This window comes from Schistocerca nitens, chromosome 2 (genome assembly GCF_023898315.1).
Source record: "Schistocerca nitens isolate TAMUIC-IGC-003100 chromosome 2, iqSchNite1.1, whole genome shotgun sequence".
Lineage (NCBI taxonomy): Eukaryota > Metazoa > Arthropoda > Insecta > Orthoptera > Acrididae > Schistocerca > Schistocerca nitens.
In genome coordinates, this window is record NC_064615.1 from 612954370 (window position 1) to 612968707 (window position 14338).

At 44.3% G+C, this 14338-nt stretch overlaps 2 protein-coding genes across 6 annotated transcripts in view; both read right to left on the bottom strand.

Annotated features, from left to right (window-relative positions):
- LOC126236700 (brachyurin-like) overlaps window positions 1-14338 on the bottom strand; it is a 245556-nt gene that overhangs the window by 184883 nt on the left and 46335 nt on the right. The window lies entirely within an intron of this gene.
- LOC126236697 (brachyurin-like) overlaps window positions 3722-14338 on the bottom strand; it is a 173885-nt gene continuing 163268 nt past the window's right edge. For 3 of the 5 annotated variants that reach the window (XM_049946202.1, XM_049946203.1, XM_049946206.1), the window contains exons 6-7: window positions 13143-13279; window positions 3736-3989 (exon numbers count right to left, since the gene is read on the bottom strand). In XM_049946202.1, coding sequence (XP_049802159.1) covers window positions 3819-3989; window positions 13143-13279 — 308 coding nt within the window. In that variant the 3' untranslated portion in view covers window positions 3736-3818. Of the gene's footprint in view, window positions 3990-13142; window positions 13280-14338 lie in introns of all 5 variants that reach the window. The other 2 variants (XM_049946207.1, XM_049946204.1) reach the window with 2 other exon arrangements.

Consider the following 14338-nt stretch of genomic DNA (forward strand, 5'->3'; position numbering starts at 1 on the left):
CCCTCATCTGTACACGTTCGACATCCCCTGTTAGTCGTATTTAGTATGGGTGTGACTCACCTGTGCAGTATACTAGAATGGGTCGGACGAGTGATCTTTAAGCAATTATGTTTGTAGACTAATTGCTTTTGCTGAGTATTCTATCAATAAAACAAAGTCTACCACCTACTTTATCCACGACTGAGCCTATGTGATCGCTCCATTTCACATCCCTACAAAGTGTTACAACCAGGTATTTGTATGAGTTGACTGATTCCAACAGTGACTCCTTGAAGATTTTCTCGTTTTTTGAAGTCTGCAGCTACTCATTTCAGTTCGTTACAGCAAGTTGTCAATCTTTCCACAACTTTTAAATCTTATGAATATGCGATTGAATATCTATGCAGACTCTGTGGTATAGTAATTCATTACAGATAGCTGCATCATCCACAAAAACTCTGACGTTACTATTAATATTGTCCGCAAGGTCATTATTATACAACATGAACATCAGGGACACCAACACACTTCGCTGGGCCACACGTGAAGTTACTTCTGAATCTCACGATGACTCTCCACTGAAGGTAATCTCCTGTGTCATCCCTACCAAAAAATTTTTTAGAATTTTTGTTTCACAGCTTTTTGTTTTATGTATGAATTCATTAGTTTTTAGCTATACCATGGAGCGATTTTCTAAGAGCTGATGCCGACTTAATTTTGTGGTAGCTGGTGGTCACCATGAAACAGTGTGTGAAACTAGTGAAGAAAATGCTCCACTGGAAGCAGAGCCACTTGTGCCCTGTACCATAGAAACTATTCACAGCAAACACAGTCTTTCATCACAAAGACAGTCTCAAGTGGGTACGTTAAAAGTCCATTAGAGCATCAACAACGCCTCAAGACAATATTTTTAAAGGAGGAATACTTGGACTAAAAGCAAAAATCGAATTTTGGTACAAGCGCCTACCAAATCTCGAATACAGCAGAATTATTTGATGACGACATGTTAGAGGTATACCAACTGACAGAATGGAAAAGAGCAAGACGTGTATCAAGTGTCCTGCGTCAGAAAGAAGGAAAAGGGCATATAAGCAGTGGCGTAAGTGCAGTAAATGTGGTCAGCCAATTTGCCTGAAACGTGGTAGGGAGATGTGCATCGAGCGTGCAAACATTCTGCGAACTAATAATCTCAGATCAATTTATTACTGCGTTTGTTTACTTTTCTGCAACTTTTTTAATTTATACTCATAAACACTCATAAGCATCGTGACTGGTGTTCATTTTAAATATCGTAATCAATGAACTCTGCAGAAGTGCTGAATAGTATTTCATATGCTTATAATATGAAATAGTTCACTTCACTTTTGTCAGCTAATGTCGAGTCATGTGATAAAAAATATTAAGACGTTTACAAGACCGCACGTTTCTACTTACACATACACTATGTGATCAAAAGTATCCGGACACCCCCAAAAACATACGTTTTTCATATTAGGTGCATTGTGCTGCCACCTACTGCCAGGTACTCCATATCAGCGACTTCAGTAGTCATTAGACATCGTGAGAGAGCAGAATGGGGCGCAGTGCGGAACTCAGGAACTTCGTACGTGGTCAGGTGACTGCGTGTCACTTGTGTCATAGGGCTGTAGGCGAGATTTCCACACTCCTAAACATCCCTAAGCCCACTGTTTCCGACTATTTATTTAACCAGTATGCTTACGTAAATACACAGGGTATTTTAATAAAAGTATTTCGGATATTTATGCTTTCAAATTTTGATTTTTTAATTTTACATAGAATATTTATTCTGTTTGTTTCGTGTGTTGACTCTAAGACAAGCACAGTGACGTCACACACTGAAGCAGTCTACACTGCACAGTATAGAACTTCATAGTATAATTTATTTAGCACACAGACTTAAGGACTTAAGTTTTACAATGAATTTTGTTAAAAGTTATTTGTAATAATGTTATACAGATTCAGACGGATTTGACGACACTTTTTATCAAAAAGCGTTTTCATAAACATTGTTCAGGTCTACCTTAAAACAAAGACACGCACGAAAGTTAAAGAAGAGGGAGACAGTTTACATATACGATGGTATTTCGGAAAGTAAAGATACACTGTACGCCAGAGGAACACAAGAGTTTTGGCGAGCAAGTTGGCAACACTGGTGTTAACCTTGAACCGTTAGCTTTCTCCTCGCGGTAGTTTTTGCAGTTGAACATTGCTTCTGGTTGGAATAGGTGGTGTTTAAAATGGCTGCGCCGATTCAGAATCCCGCCAAATGCGAAGTGCGCTCCGTCATACGTTTTCTTCATGCAAAAGGTCAGCGACCAGCGGATATTCACAAAGAAATTGTTTCTGTTTATGGGAACATTATGAATCGACAAAATGTAATGAAATGGTGTCGCCATTTCTCTGAAGGTAGGACCGATGTTCATGACGAACAAAGAACAGGTTGGCCATCTGTGATATCTGATAACCTTCTTCGGAGAATGGAGGAAGCAATTCGTGCGAATAGACGTCTCACATTGAAAGAATAGCATCAGATGATACCTGGTGTGTCAATGACAACTCTTTATGACGTTGTGACTGTCAAGTTAGAGTACAAGAAATTGTGTGCCCGCTGGGTTCCAAAACTTTTAACGGAAGAACACAAAAAGAAAAGGATGGGCTTTGCACTCGACTTCCTCACACGCTACGGTGAAGCAGGTGACGAGTTCCTTGATCACATTGTGACAGGTGACAAGACGTGGGTTTATCACCATACACCTTAAGCCAAGCAACAATCAATGCAAAGGCACCCTTCGAATTCACCAAAAGCCAAGAAATGCAAAACGTCGATTTCAGCGAAGAAAGTCATGGCTTCTGTTTTTTGGGACAGACAAGGCATTCTTGTGTTGGAAATTATGCCTCCTGGAACGACAATTAATGCCGCTGCATATTGCCAGACTTTGAAACGTCTTCGAAGGGCAATTCAAAACAAATGCAGGGAAATGCTGACAAGTGCAGTGCGCTTGCTTCATGACAACGCTCGGCCTCACACAGCGCTCGTAACCAAAGCACTACTCGAACAATTCAAATGGGACGTATTGGACCATCCGCCATACAGCCCGAACCTTGCGCCCAGCGACTTCCATGTCTTCCGTTACCTGAAGTCACATCCTGGTAGAAAATCATTCCACGACGATGAAGAGATCAAAGATGAAGTTGAAATATGGTTCTGACAACAAGCTACAGCCTTCTATGACTGTGGGAAACAAAAGGTTGTGCACTGACTTAAATGTTAAGATAACGGGGGTGATTATGTCGAAAAATAACAAATAATCCAGTTAATAAGATGTAACTGACGTTTTCTAAATAAATTTTCTATTTAAGGACTGTGAGCCATTGTATCTTTACTTTTCGAAATGCCCTCGTACAACAGCAACAATCAAAACAGTTACACAGTACATACTTCATTTACGAAGCTAGCAGGGAAGTATTACAATCGAGTTGCTTCTGGCTGCTTCCAAGATTAGCTGTGTGTGATTGGTAATGACGAATAGCGTATGGACTTTTTTTTGGCATAATTTGCGGCTTCAAAACAACATGGCTGCCTTCTGAAGTGCCGTTATCTATATGTTTCGTACATGGAACTGAAATTATGGAACTCATAAAGAAGTTTCCAGATGAACTGTGTGTGTAATTGACGCATTCACACTCTGGTTAATTAAGGATCCATATATTAATAAATAAGACACTTAATATACTGAATTATTTATTTGGGGCTCTGTATTGTTCACAGTTTCTTCTGTCGAGGAATTTGGAAACAGCTGGTGATGAATGCGCTGCCTTTACGGAATGGTGATGCCGGCGGTACTTGAGATCCAGTCGAGGAAGTAGGTGACCCTGGTGAAGCCGGCCGGGTCTCCGCTCGCACAGCCATTGCCCGAACCCCAGCTGACGATCCCGATCTGCGTGTAGCTTCCCTGTGAGCCGACCACCAGCGCGCCGCCGCTGTCGCCCTGAAACGTGACCACAGTATAATCTCTGGCTGGTGGGAGCCCCAATCAGGTATTCCCCAACACAGTAAAGGGCCACTCACTCAAGATGTAGCGCTGAAGGTAAACACGTTCTAAAATAGTACCACCATAAGTTCTTGAAATCGCATTCCCTGGAATGCAGCTGCCATTGTGGCGGATATTCGGTATGTGTTCAAAAGTACCCGTGCGTGTCCACCACGCACCTTTACGTCGGCGTGGAACTGTGTGGAGACACTTACAGTCAGGTGTCTGAATGTATGTGGAGGAATGCTAGCCCGAAACTAGAGGACGTTGTGCTCTAGGACGCTGCAGTTTGAAGTAATGGATGTCGACGAAAAAGTGTTCCATTGTGTTCAGGTCGGACCTCTGTGCAGACTAATCCATTTCAGGAATGTTATTGTCCACAATCTATTGCCTCACAGCAGCACCTTTATTATAAGGTCATGCTGAGACATTGCTCGTCTGCTAACTGTTCTTCATCTACATCTACATCTATACTCCGCGAGCCACCTTACGGTGTGTGGCGGAGGGTACTTATTGTACCACTATCTGATCCCCCCTTCCCTGTTCCATTCACGAATTGTGCGTGGGAAGAACGACTGCTTGTAAGTCTCCGTATTTGCTCTAATTTCTCGGATCTTTTCGTTGTGATCATTACGCGAGATATATGTGGGCGGTAGTAATATGTTGCCCATCTCTTCCCGGAATGTGCTCTCTCGTAATTTCGATAATAAACCTCTCCGTATTGCGTAACGCCTTTCTTGAAGTGTCCGCCACTGGAGCTTGTTCAGCATCTCCGTAACGCTCTCGCGCTGACTAAATGTCCCCATGACGAATCGCGCTGCTTTTCGCTGGATCATGTCTATCTCTTCTATTAATCCAACCTGGTAAGGGTCCCATACTGATGAGCAATACTCAAGAATCGGACGAACAAGCGTTTTGTAAGCTACTTCTTTCGTCGATGAGTCACATTTTCTTAGAATTCTTCCTATGAATCTCAACCTGGCGCCTGCTTTTCCCACTATTTGTTTTATGTGATCATTCCACTTCAGATCGCTCCGGATAGTAACTCCTAAGTATTTTACGGTCGTTACCGCTTCCAATGATTTACCACCTATGGCATAATCGTACTGGAATGGATTTCTGCCCCTATGTATGCGCATTATATTACATTTATCTACGTTTAGGGAAAGCTGCCAGCTGTCGCACCATTCATTAATCCTCTGCAGGTCTTCCTGGAGTACGTACGAGTCTTCTGATGTTGCTACTTTCTTGTAGACAACCGTGTCATCTGCAAATAGCCTCACGGAGCTACCGATGTTGTCAACTAAGTCATTTATGTATATTGTAAACAATAAAGGTCCTATCACGCTTCCTTGCGGTACTCCCGAAATTACCTCTACATCTGCAGATTTTGAACCGTTAAGAATGACATGTTGTGTTCTTTCTTCTAGGAAATCCTGAATCCAATCACAAACCTGGTCCGATATTCCGTAAGCACGTATTTTTTTCACTAAACGTAAGTGCGGAACCGTATCAAATGCCTTCCTGAAGTCCAGGAATACGGCATCAATCTGCTCGCCAGTGTCTACGACACTGTGAATTTCTTGGGCAAATAGGGCGAGCTGGGTTTCACATGATCTCTGTTTGCGGAATCCATGTTGGTTATGATGAAGGAGATTTGTATTATCTAAGAACGTCATAATACGAGAACACAAAACATGTTCCATTATTCTACAACAGATTGACGTAAGTGAAATAGGCCTATAATTATTCGCATCTGATTTATGACCCTTCTTGAAAATGGGAACGACCTGTGCTTTCTTCCAGTCGCTAGGTACTTTACGTGCTTCCAGAGATCTACGATAAATTGCTGATAGAAAGGGGGCAAGTTCTTTAGCATAATCACTGTAGAATCTTACGGGTATCTCGTCTGGTCCGGATGCTTTTCCGCTACTAAGTGATAGTAGTTGTTTTTCAATTCCGATATCGTTTATTTCAATATTTTCCATTTTGGCGTCCGTGCGACGGCTGAAGTCAGGGACCGTGTTACGATTTTCCGCAGTGAAACAGTTTCGGAACACTGAATTCAGTATTTCTGCCTTTCTTCGGTCGTCCTCTGTTTCGGTGCCATCGTGGTCAACGAGTGACTGAATAGGGGATTTAGATCCGCTTACCGATTTTACATATGACCAAAACTTTTTAGGGTTCTTGTTTAGATTGTTTGCCAATGTTTTATGTTCGAATTCGTTGAATGCTTCTCTCATTGCTCTCTTTACGCTCTTTTTCGCTTCGTTCAGCTTTTCCTTATCAGCTATGATTCGACTACTCTTAAACCTATGATGAAGCTTTCTTTGTTTCCGTAGTACCTTTCGTACATGATTGTTATACCACGGTGGATCTTTCCCCTCGCTTTGGACCTTAGTCGGTACGAACTTATCTAAGGCGTACTGGACGATGTTTCTGAATTTTTTCCATTTTTGTTCCACATCCTCTTCCTCAGAAATGAACGTTTGATGGTGGTCACTCAGATATTCTGCGATTTGTGCCCTATCACTCTTGTTAAGCAAATAGATTTTCCTTCCTTTCTTGGCATTTCTTATTACACTTGTAGTCATTGATGCAACCACTGACTTATGATCACTGATACCCTCTTCTACATTCACGGAGTCGAAAAGTTCCGGTCTATTTGTTGCTATGAGGTCTAAAACGTTAGCTTCACGAGTTGGTTCTCTAACTATCTGCTCGAAGTAATTCTCGGACAAGGCAGTCAGGATAATGTCACAAGAGTCTCTGTCCCTGGCTCCAGTTCTGATTGTGTGACTATCCCATTCTATACCTGGTAGATTGAAGTCTCCCCCTATTACAATAGTATGATCACGAAACTTCTTCACGACGTTATGCAGGTTCTCTCTGAGGCGCTCAACTACTACGGTTGCTGATGCAGGTGGCCTATAGAAGCATCCGACTATCATATCTGACCCACCTTTGATACTTAACTTAACCCAGATTATTTCACATTCGCATTCGCTAATAACTTCACTGGATATTATTGAATTCTTTACTGCTATAAATACTCCTCCACCATTGGCGTTTATCCTATCCTTGCGGTATATATTCCATTCTGTGTCTAGGATTTCGTTACTGTTCACTTCCGGTTTTAACCAACTTTCCGTTCCTAATACTATATGCGCACTATTTCCTTCAATAAGAGATACTAATTCAGGAACCTTGCCCTGGATACTCCTGCAGTTTACCAATATTACGTTAACTTTTCCTGTTTTGGTCTCTGAGGACGGACGTTCTTTATCAACGATGATAATGTTCTCTCTGGTAAGCCGTCAGGTATTTTATCGTTTCGCCCAAGGGGGGGTCCCTCTAACCTAAAAAACCCCCGTGTGCACGCCACACGTACTCTGCTACCCTAGTAGCTGCTTCCGGTGTGTAGTGCACGCCTGACCTGTCTAGGGGGGCCCTACAGTTCTCCACCCAATAACGGAGGTCGATGAATTTGCAACCATTATAGTCGCAGAGTCGTCTGAGCCTCTGGTTTAGACCCTCCACACGGCTCCAAACCAGAGGACCGCGATCGACTCTGGGCACTATGCTGCAGATATTAAGCTCAGCTTGCACTCCGCGTGCGATGCTGGTTGTCTTCACCAAATCAGCCAGCCGCCGGAAGGAACCAAGGATGGCCTCAGAACCCAAGCGGCAGGCGTCATTCGTTCCGACATGTGCTACTATCTGCAGCCGGTCACACCCAGTGCGTTCAATAGCTGCCGGAAGGGCCTCCTCCACATTACGGACGAGACCCCCCGGCAAGCACACCGAGTGCACACTGGCATTCTTCCCCGACCTACCCGCTATTTTCCTGAGGGGCTCCATAACCCGCCTAACGTTGGAGCTCCCTATAACTAATAGGCCCGCCCTCTGTGACTGTCGGGACCTTGCCGGAGAATCGGCCACTGGCCCAACAGGCGAGGCATCCTGTGGTGGCTCGGAAACGATGTCATCACCACTAGGAAGCACCCCGTACCTGTTGGAAAGGGGTAAGGCAGCCGCCACGCGGCCAGATCCCACCTTCGCCTTTCGGCCAGGCACGCGCGAGCCCACCACTGTCCGCCATTCACCCTGGAGTGATGGCTGACCGGTAAGATGCTCACTGCCGGAAGACGCAGCGACATCAGGGGTTCCATGTGATTCCAAGGCCACCGAAGTAGGCATAGGTCTCACCACAGTTGCCCCAACGCCACTACGAGCCGACGCCTGCGCCTCGAGCTCGATGAGCCTAACAGACAAAGCCTCCACCTGTCCCCGAAGAGTGGCCAATTCTCCTTGCGTCCGCTCACAACAACCACAGTCCCTACACATGACTATGTTTACCCTACTCTATACGGTGACAAATTCCCAAGATAATCTTCTGATGAGCTACTCTGATAATCAAGAAACACTCACTGAAATACGAGACGTGAAAACTACGCTAGGTTTTCCCAGAAAAACTATTTAAAAGCTAAGCGCAGCAAATAAGTACAAAAACACTGTTATTGAAATAAAAGGTTCTACCTAGTAAGCACTCGAACACGCAAGAAATTACAAAAATAAACTAGTAATTACACAGATAACTGAAAATAAGTCGCTGCTGTTTGTAAAATATGTAAGAAGCAAACGGTGTACTCGCCTTAGTAGTAGCAGGAGCTAGCGATGCGCTCTCGCTGACGGTCTAACTCTATGAAGTACACGATGCTATAAAATACACTGACGAAAAAATACTGCAACACCAAGGTGTCCTGCGACATACACGAAAACTGGTAGTCGTGTTTCTACATCTGAAAAACGATGGCTACCCAAATTTCGAGCTATTCGCATAAGTGCGCCGCTAGTAGCGTCACTGTGAGCATGCAATTCGAGTTTGCTTTAATTACACGCTGTAAAGGTCGTGAGACTTAGTTACCTCTCTGATTGAATGTGAGTTGATTGCAGTCAGGGATGCCTTTAAGGCGATAAAGACGCCAATATCATCACCTCACTGAAATTGAACAGGGGCGTATAATAGGGCTGCGATAAGCTGAATGTTGCCTCTGCGATACTGTAGAAAGACTTGGAAAGAATGTAGCCACTGTGCATGATTACTGCCAGCGATGATTGCGAGAATGTACGGTCGCGTGAAGACCGGACTTCGGACGGCCACGTGGCACTACCGGGAGGGAAGACCAACGTCTTCGGGGTTTGGCTCTGGCGCATCGTACTGCACATACAGCAGCAAACTGAGCAGCAGTTGGCACCATGACACATTAATTACTTCAAGAACAGCCCCGGGCCAGACGCCTTGTAGCGTGCGTTCCACTGACCACAGACCTCTGCCATTTGCAACTTCATTGGTATCAAGCGAGAGCTCATTGCAGGGCAGACTGAGGTATGTTGTGTTTTCTGGTGAAAGCCAGTTCTGCCTTGGTGCCAGTGATGGCCGTGTGTTGGATAGGAGGAGGCGTGTTAAGTGCGTGCAACCAACCTGTCTGCGTGCTAGATCACTCGATCTACACTTGGAGTTATGGTCTGGGGTGCGATTTCGTATGACAGTCGTTATCCCAAGCACACTGATTGCAAATTTGTAGATTACTTTGGTGATTTGGCCTGTTGTGCTGCCATTCAAGAACAGCGTTCCAGAGTGTGTTTCCCGACAAGATAATCCTCACGCACATTCCGCCGTTGAAACTCAACACGCTCTGCAGAGTGTCGACATGCTATCTTGGTCTACTCGACCAGTAGATCTGTTTCCAATTGTGCACATGTGGAACATCATCAGACGACAACTCCAGCGACATCTACTAACAGCATTAACATCCTGGTATTGAACGATCAAGTGTAGCAGGCATGGAACTCCATTCCACAATCTGACGCGCAGCATCAGTACAACGCAATGCATACAAGTTTCCATGCTTGCATTCAACATTGTGGCAGTTACACCGGTTATTAATGCTCCAGAATTTCACATTTACAATGGCTTATCTCGTGCTTTGATTAACCTGCAATCTTGCAGTATTAATCTCTTACATATACTACCTAGACAAGTGTACTACAAAAATTTCATTACACTACATAATTTGTTGGTGTTGCGATTTTTTTCTTGTCAGCCTATGTTCATATCCTTCCCATCTAGAGTCTACTTAAGCACAATACGGGCATCACACCCTAACAATACTCCAATACGATAACGCCACTTTCTCCGCACTCCACTGTCGGCGCAGACAGGTAACATTCTCCACGCATTTCTCAAACTAAAATCCTCTTTCATCCGTTTGCTACAGGGTACAAAGTGATTCATGCACTCGTTTCCACTCGTATACTGCCGAGTGGCATCGCTGTTTGCACCTCCACAAGCGTTGGTTAGCAATGACTACAGAAATGTGTCGCTTCTGAGGAGCTGCTCGATAATTGTGTGCTCTGAGTTGGCGCGATCTTTTACGTCCTCCGCAATGCTCGACCGTTCCTGTCCGTCAGTTCAGTAGATCTGCCTGGTATGGTTCAGTTGTGGCTCTACCGTCACGTTTCCACTTTTTAATGACGTCAACGACACTCGACTTGGGCAACTGGAGAAGCGTTCAGTGTCTCCAATGGACTCTCCAATGGATCTGCTCAGGCAACATCCAATGACTAGTCCACGCTCGGAGTAACAGAGATCTTCTGACTAATCCATTCGTGTGTCATTGTTTCTCTGCTGACAACACGATACTCTCCACCTCCTTTTATACACTCGCATCCACCTGACATCCAGCAGTCAGTTCCGCATTACGGAGGGGTGTCCGGATAATTGTAATCAGATGGGGCCGACCGGGGTGGCCGAGCGGTTCTAGGCGCTACAGGCTGGAACCGCGCGACCGCTACGGTCTCAGGTTCGAATCCTGCCTCGGGCATGGATGGGTGTGGTGTCCTTAGTTTAGTTAGGTTTAAGTAGTTCTAAGTTCTAGGGGACTGATGACCTCAGATGTTAAGTCCCATAGTACTCAGAGCCATTTGAACCGGTTTGTTTTTGATCAGATGGTGTAGAACTGTGCCGAGTCAAGGTTTCCCAAGCAAATATCTTATTTCCCTTTTCGATCCGCTGTCATATCAAACCGCGTTCACACTGACAATCGTTGGTTTCTATGTACATGAATGCCTTTGCTTGAGCTAGATACTCATTCCTTATTGTGAAGTGTTATGGAAGTCTGAAAATATCCTCTACAGGTTCTGACTGTGATGATGGTACAGATTACCAGTGATGATGGACAACGGAAATACATCGAATTTTAAATGTCGTGCTCTGGTCAAAAACGTATGAGTTAATAGGTTCGAAGTCAAACATGTTATGCAATAAGCCTATAAATGCAACGACACACCTGCAAATCGATCTTTTTACGATATAATACATCGATTAATTACGTAAAGACTGGCACGTCTGCTCGTGTTCCACATCTTGCTTTTGTATACCTAAGAAGGACGAGAAGGTTTATTTAGTTTGACTTTGTTCATATTACTTGATTGCAGTTCATTATTTCTTTAGAGGGCATGTAAATAATCTTGTGTATGGGACATTCGTCTCTCATTGCTTCTCTGCTGACGAAACACAGAAGAGGATATGTAAGAATACTCGCTTCTTTGTGCAACAAAGTGATGTCAGCACATAATCTGGGAGACCCCAAATTTTTATCATCGTCAGCAGACCATAATTGGTAAAATGAAATTTGGCATTTACACTTACGCCTTTTTCCTTAGTTGTTTCCGTACCGAAGTGCAATACCTGAAATTGATACATTTCTCTTTCTTTACCACGGATAACAGTATGCATCCTCACCACAGAAATACCCTGTAGAGAACCTTCCGTATCGTTAACCCCTAGATGAACTTAATTTCGTGGTTCGTTCACATTATGGAAGTTCTGCAGTACGTTTAGCTTCACACACATTGTAGCCTATAAGGCAGGGCAAACTCCTACCGTGAATAACATCAGCTCGGCATCGTGCGAACAAAAGTATATCAGATTCGGAAATGTTGTTAATATCTTTAGACACCGAGGGTGCAGCATCAGCTTTTCATGAACGATGAATGTTGTGAAGTATTCCGAGGATCGTTAGTAATTCGGTATTGTGAATCATTCGGTGGATGATTTTAGACCATGAACAGAGTACAGATACGCAGTGCACTGTCTCCACTACTGTTCATCACTTTTATGGGCGTCGGAATAAAGAACAACCAGAAAAGTTTTATTGAAATTAATGCAGTTGGATTTGCAGATGATATCACGATCTGAGGCAAATCAGAAGAAGAAGTTCAGAACAGATGCAACGTGTGGGAATCAGCTCCTAGAATACCTTCATATCAGCGAGACCAAGGCAGAGGCGATGGCATTCAATATAGACGAGCATCACGCAATTGTGAGACTAGGACATCATAGGCTACAGTTGTGGACGGTTTTCCGCCCCTCTATAGCATAATCTCCAGGAATAATTCGATGGACAGAAGGCTACGAACAGAGTTCAAAACGGTGCTGAGTTCTACCAACAATAAAAATTTTGCCATAGAAGCATGCGCCCTCACAAAGAGAGGCATCGAGGTTCCTGGCAGCGACAGCGACGCAACCTTCGCCGCCCTGCCAACGGACGCACGAGTACCACGCACCCTGAGCTTAGGCGCCACCGGCGACAAAGATCACCTTAGTAAGAGACTGCTCGACTGTAGCTCTAGCCAGTTCCTGCCGAGTTGTAGCCAAGTTCTTGCATAGTTGTTACCCAGTTGTCGAATAGCTCGGGTTAGCAGCAGTCGACGATAGTTATACTGCAGTCGTAACTTTCTCTACGAAAGTAGTGCATCAAACTGGCATCAAGACTTTCAGTACGCTTATTTCTATGTAGCGAACTAGTAATATGATAACTTGTCCCTGCTTTGCTGAAGACTTTTATACGGATTTCAACAAGGACACTTTGTACCAAAGTTAAGTGTAATACAATATTACGCTGAGTGATGGTGTTCACTAGTTCTTTTGATTTCTGTCCCAGAATCGACGCACTGTCCCGACTGGACATGGTACTCTTGGTGGTCGGACTACTCGGTCACTTCAGTTACCGTGTGGAATCAATATCTGTGACTGTAGGTACTTACGTTGCAGGTGCTCTGTCCGCTGGAACCGACGGCGCAGAGTGTGAAGTCGTAGATGGGACCGCCGAAGTACTGGCTGCATTGCGTGTTGGACATGACGTTCAGTGTTGTGTACTGAAGCGTGTCTGGGATGACACCGTCTGGAAACAAACAACACGGCCTCGTGTACCCCTCAATGCTTCCATGAGTGACAGCTTCACTAGATGTGCGAATGTTCAGTTTCCAAGAATGTACTTTATCATGTTACGTTACGGAATTACACAGATAATGTAATGCAACTAGTAGGCCGAACATTAAACATGTTCTATGTGTTTTGTATTACATGTTTCTCTTCACATACATAGCTTCGTTGTAAACTTTTATTAGGGTAACAAGTGCCAAATAATACTTGCATTTATTGAGGCGTGTACAGGGTGACAATTATTGAACTACATGAAAAAAAAGACCATGAGCCATTGACCTTGCCGTTGGTGGGGAGGGTTGCGTGCCTCAGCGATACAGATAGCTGTACCGTAGGTGCAATCACAACGGAGGGGTATCTGTTGAGAGGTCAGACAAACGTGTGGTTCCTGAAGAGGGGCAGCAGCCTTTTCAGTAGTTGCAGGGGCAACAGTCTGACCTTGTAACACTAACCAAAACGGCCTTGTTGTACTGGTACTGCGAACGGCTGAAAGCAAGGGGAAACTACAGCCGTAATTTTTCTCGAGGACATGCAGCTTTACTGTGTGGTTAAATGATGATGGCGTCCTGTTGGCTAAAATATTCCGGAGTTGGAATGGTCCCCTATTCGGATCTCCGGGCGAGGACTACTCGGGAGGACGTTGTTATCAGGAGAAAGGAAACTGGCGTTCTACGGGTCGGAGCGTGGAATGTCATATCTCGTAATCGGGCAAGTAGGTTAGAAAATTTAAAAAGGGAAATGGATCGGTTAAAGTTAGATATAGTGGCAATTAGTGAAGTTCAGTGGCAGGAGGAGGAAGACTTCTGGTCAGGTGAATACAGGGTTATGAACACAAAATCAAATAGGGGTAAAGCAGGAGTAGGTTCAATAATGAATAGGAAAATAGGAATGCGGGTAAGCTACTACAAACAGCACGGTGAACGCATTATTGTGGCCAAGATATTTACGAGGCCCACGTCTACCACAGTAGTACAACTTTATACACCAACTGGTTCCGCAGATGACGAAGAGATTGATG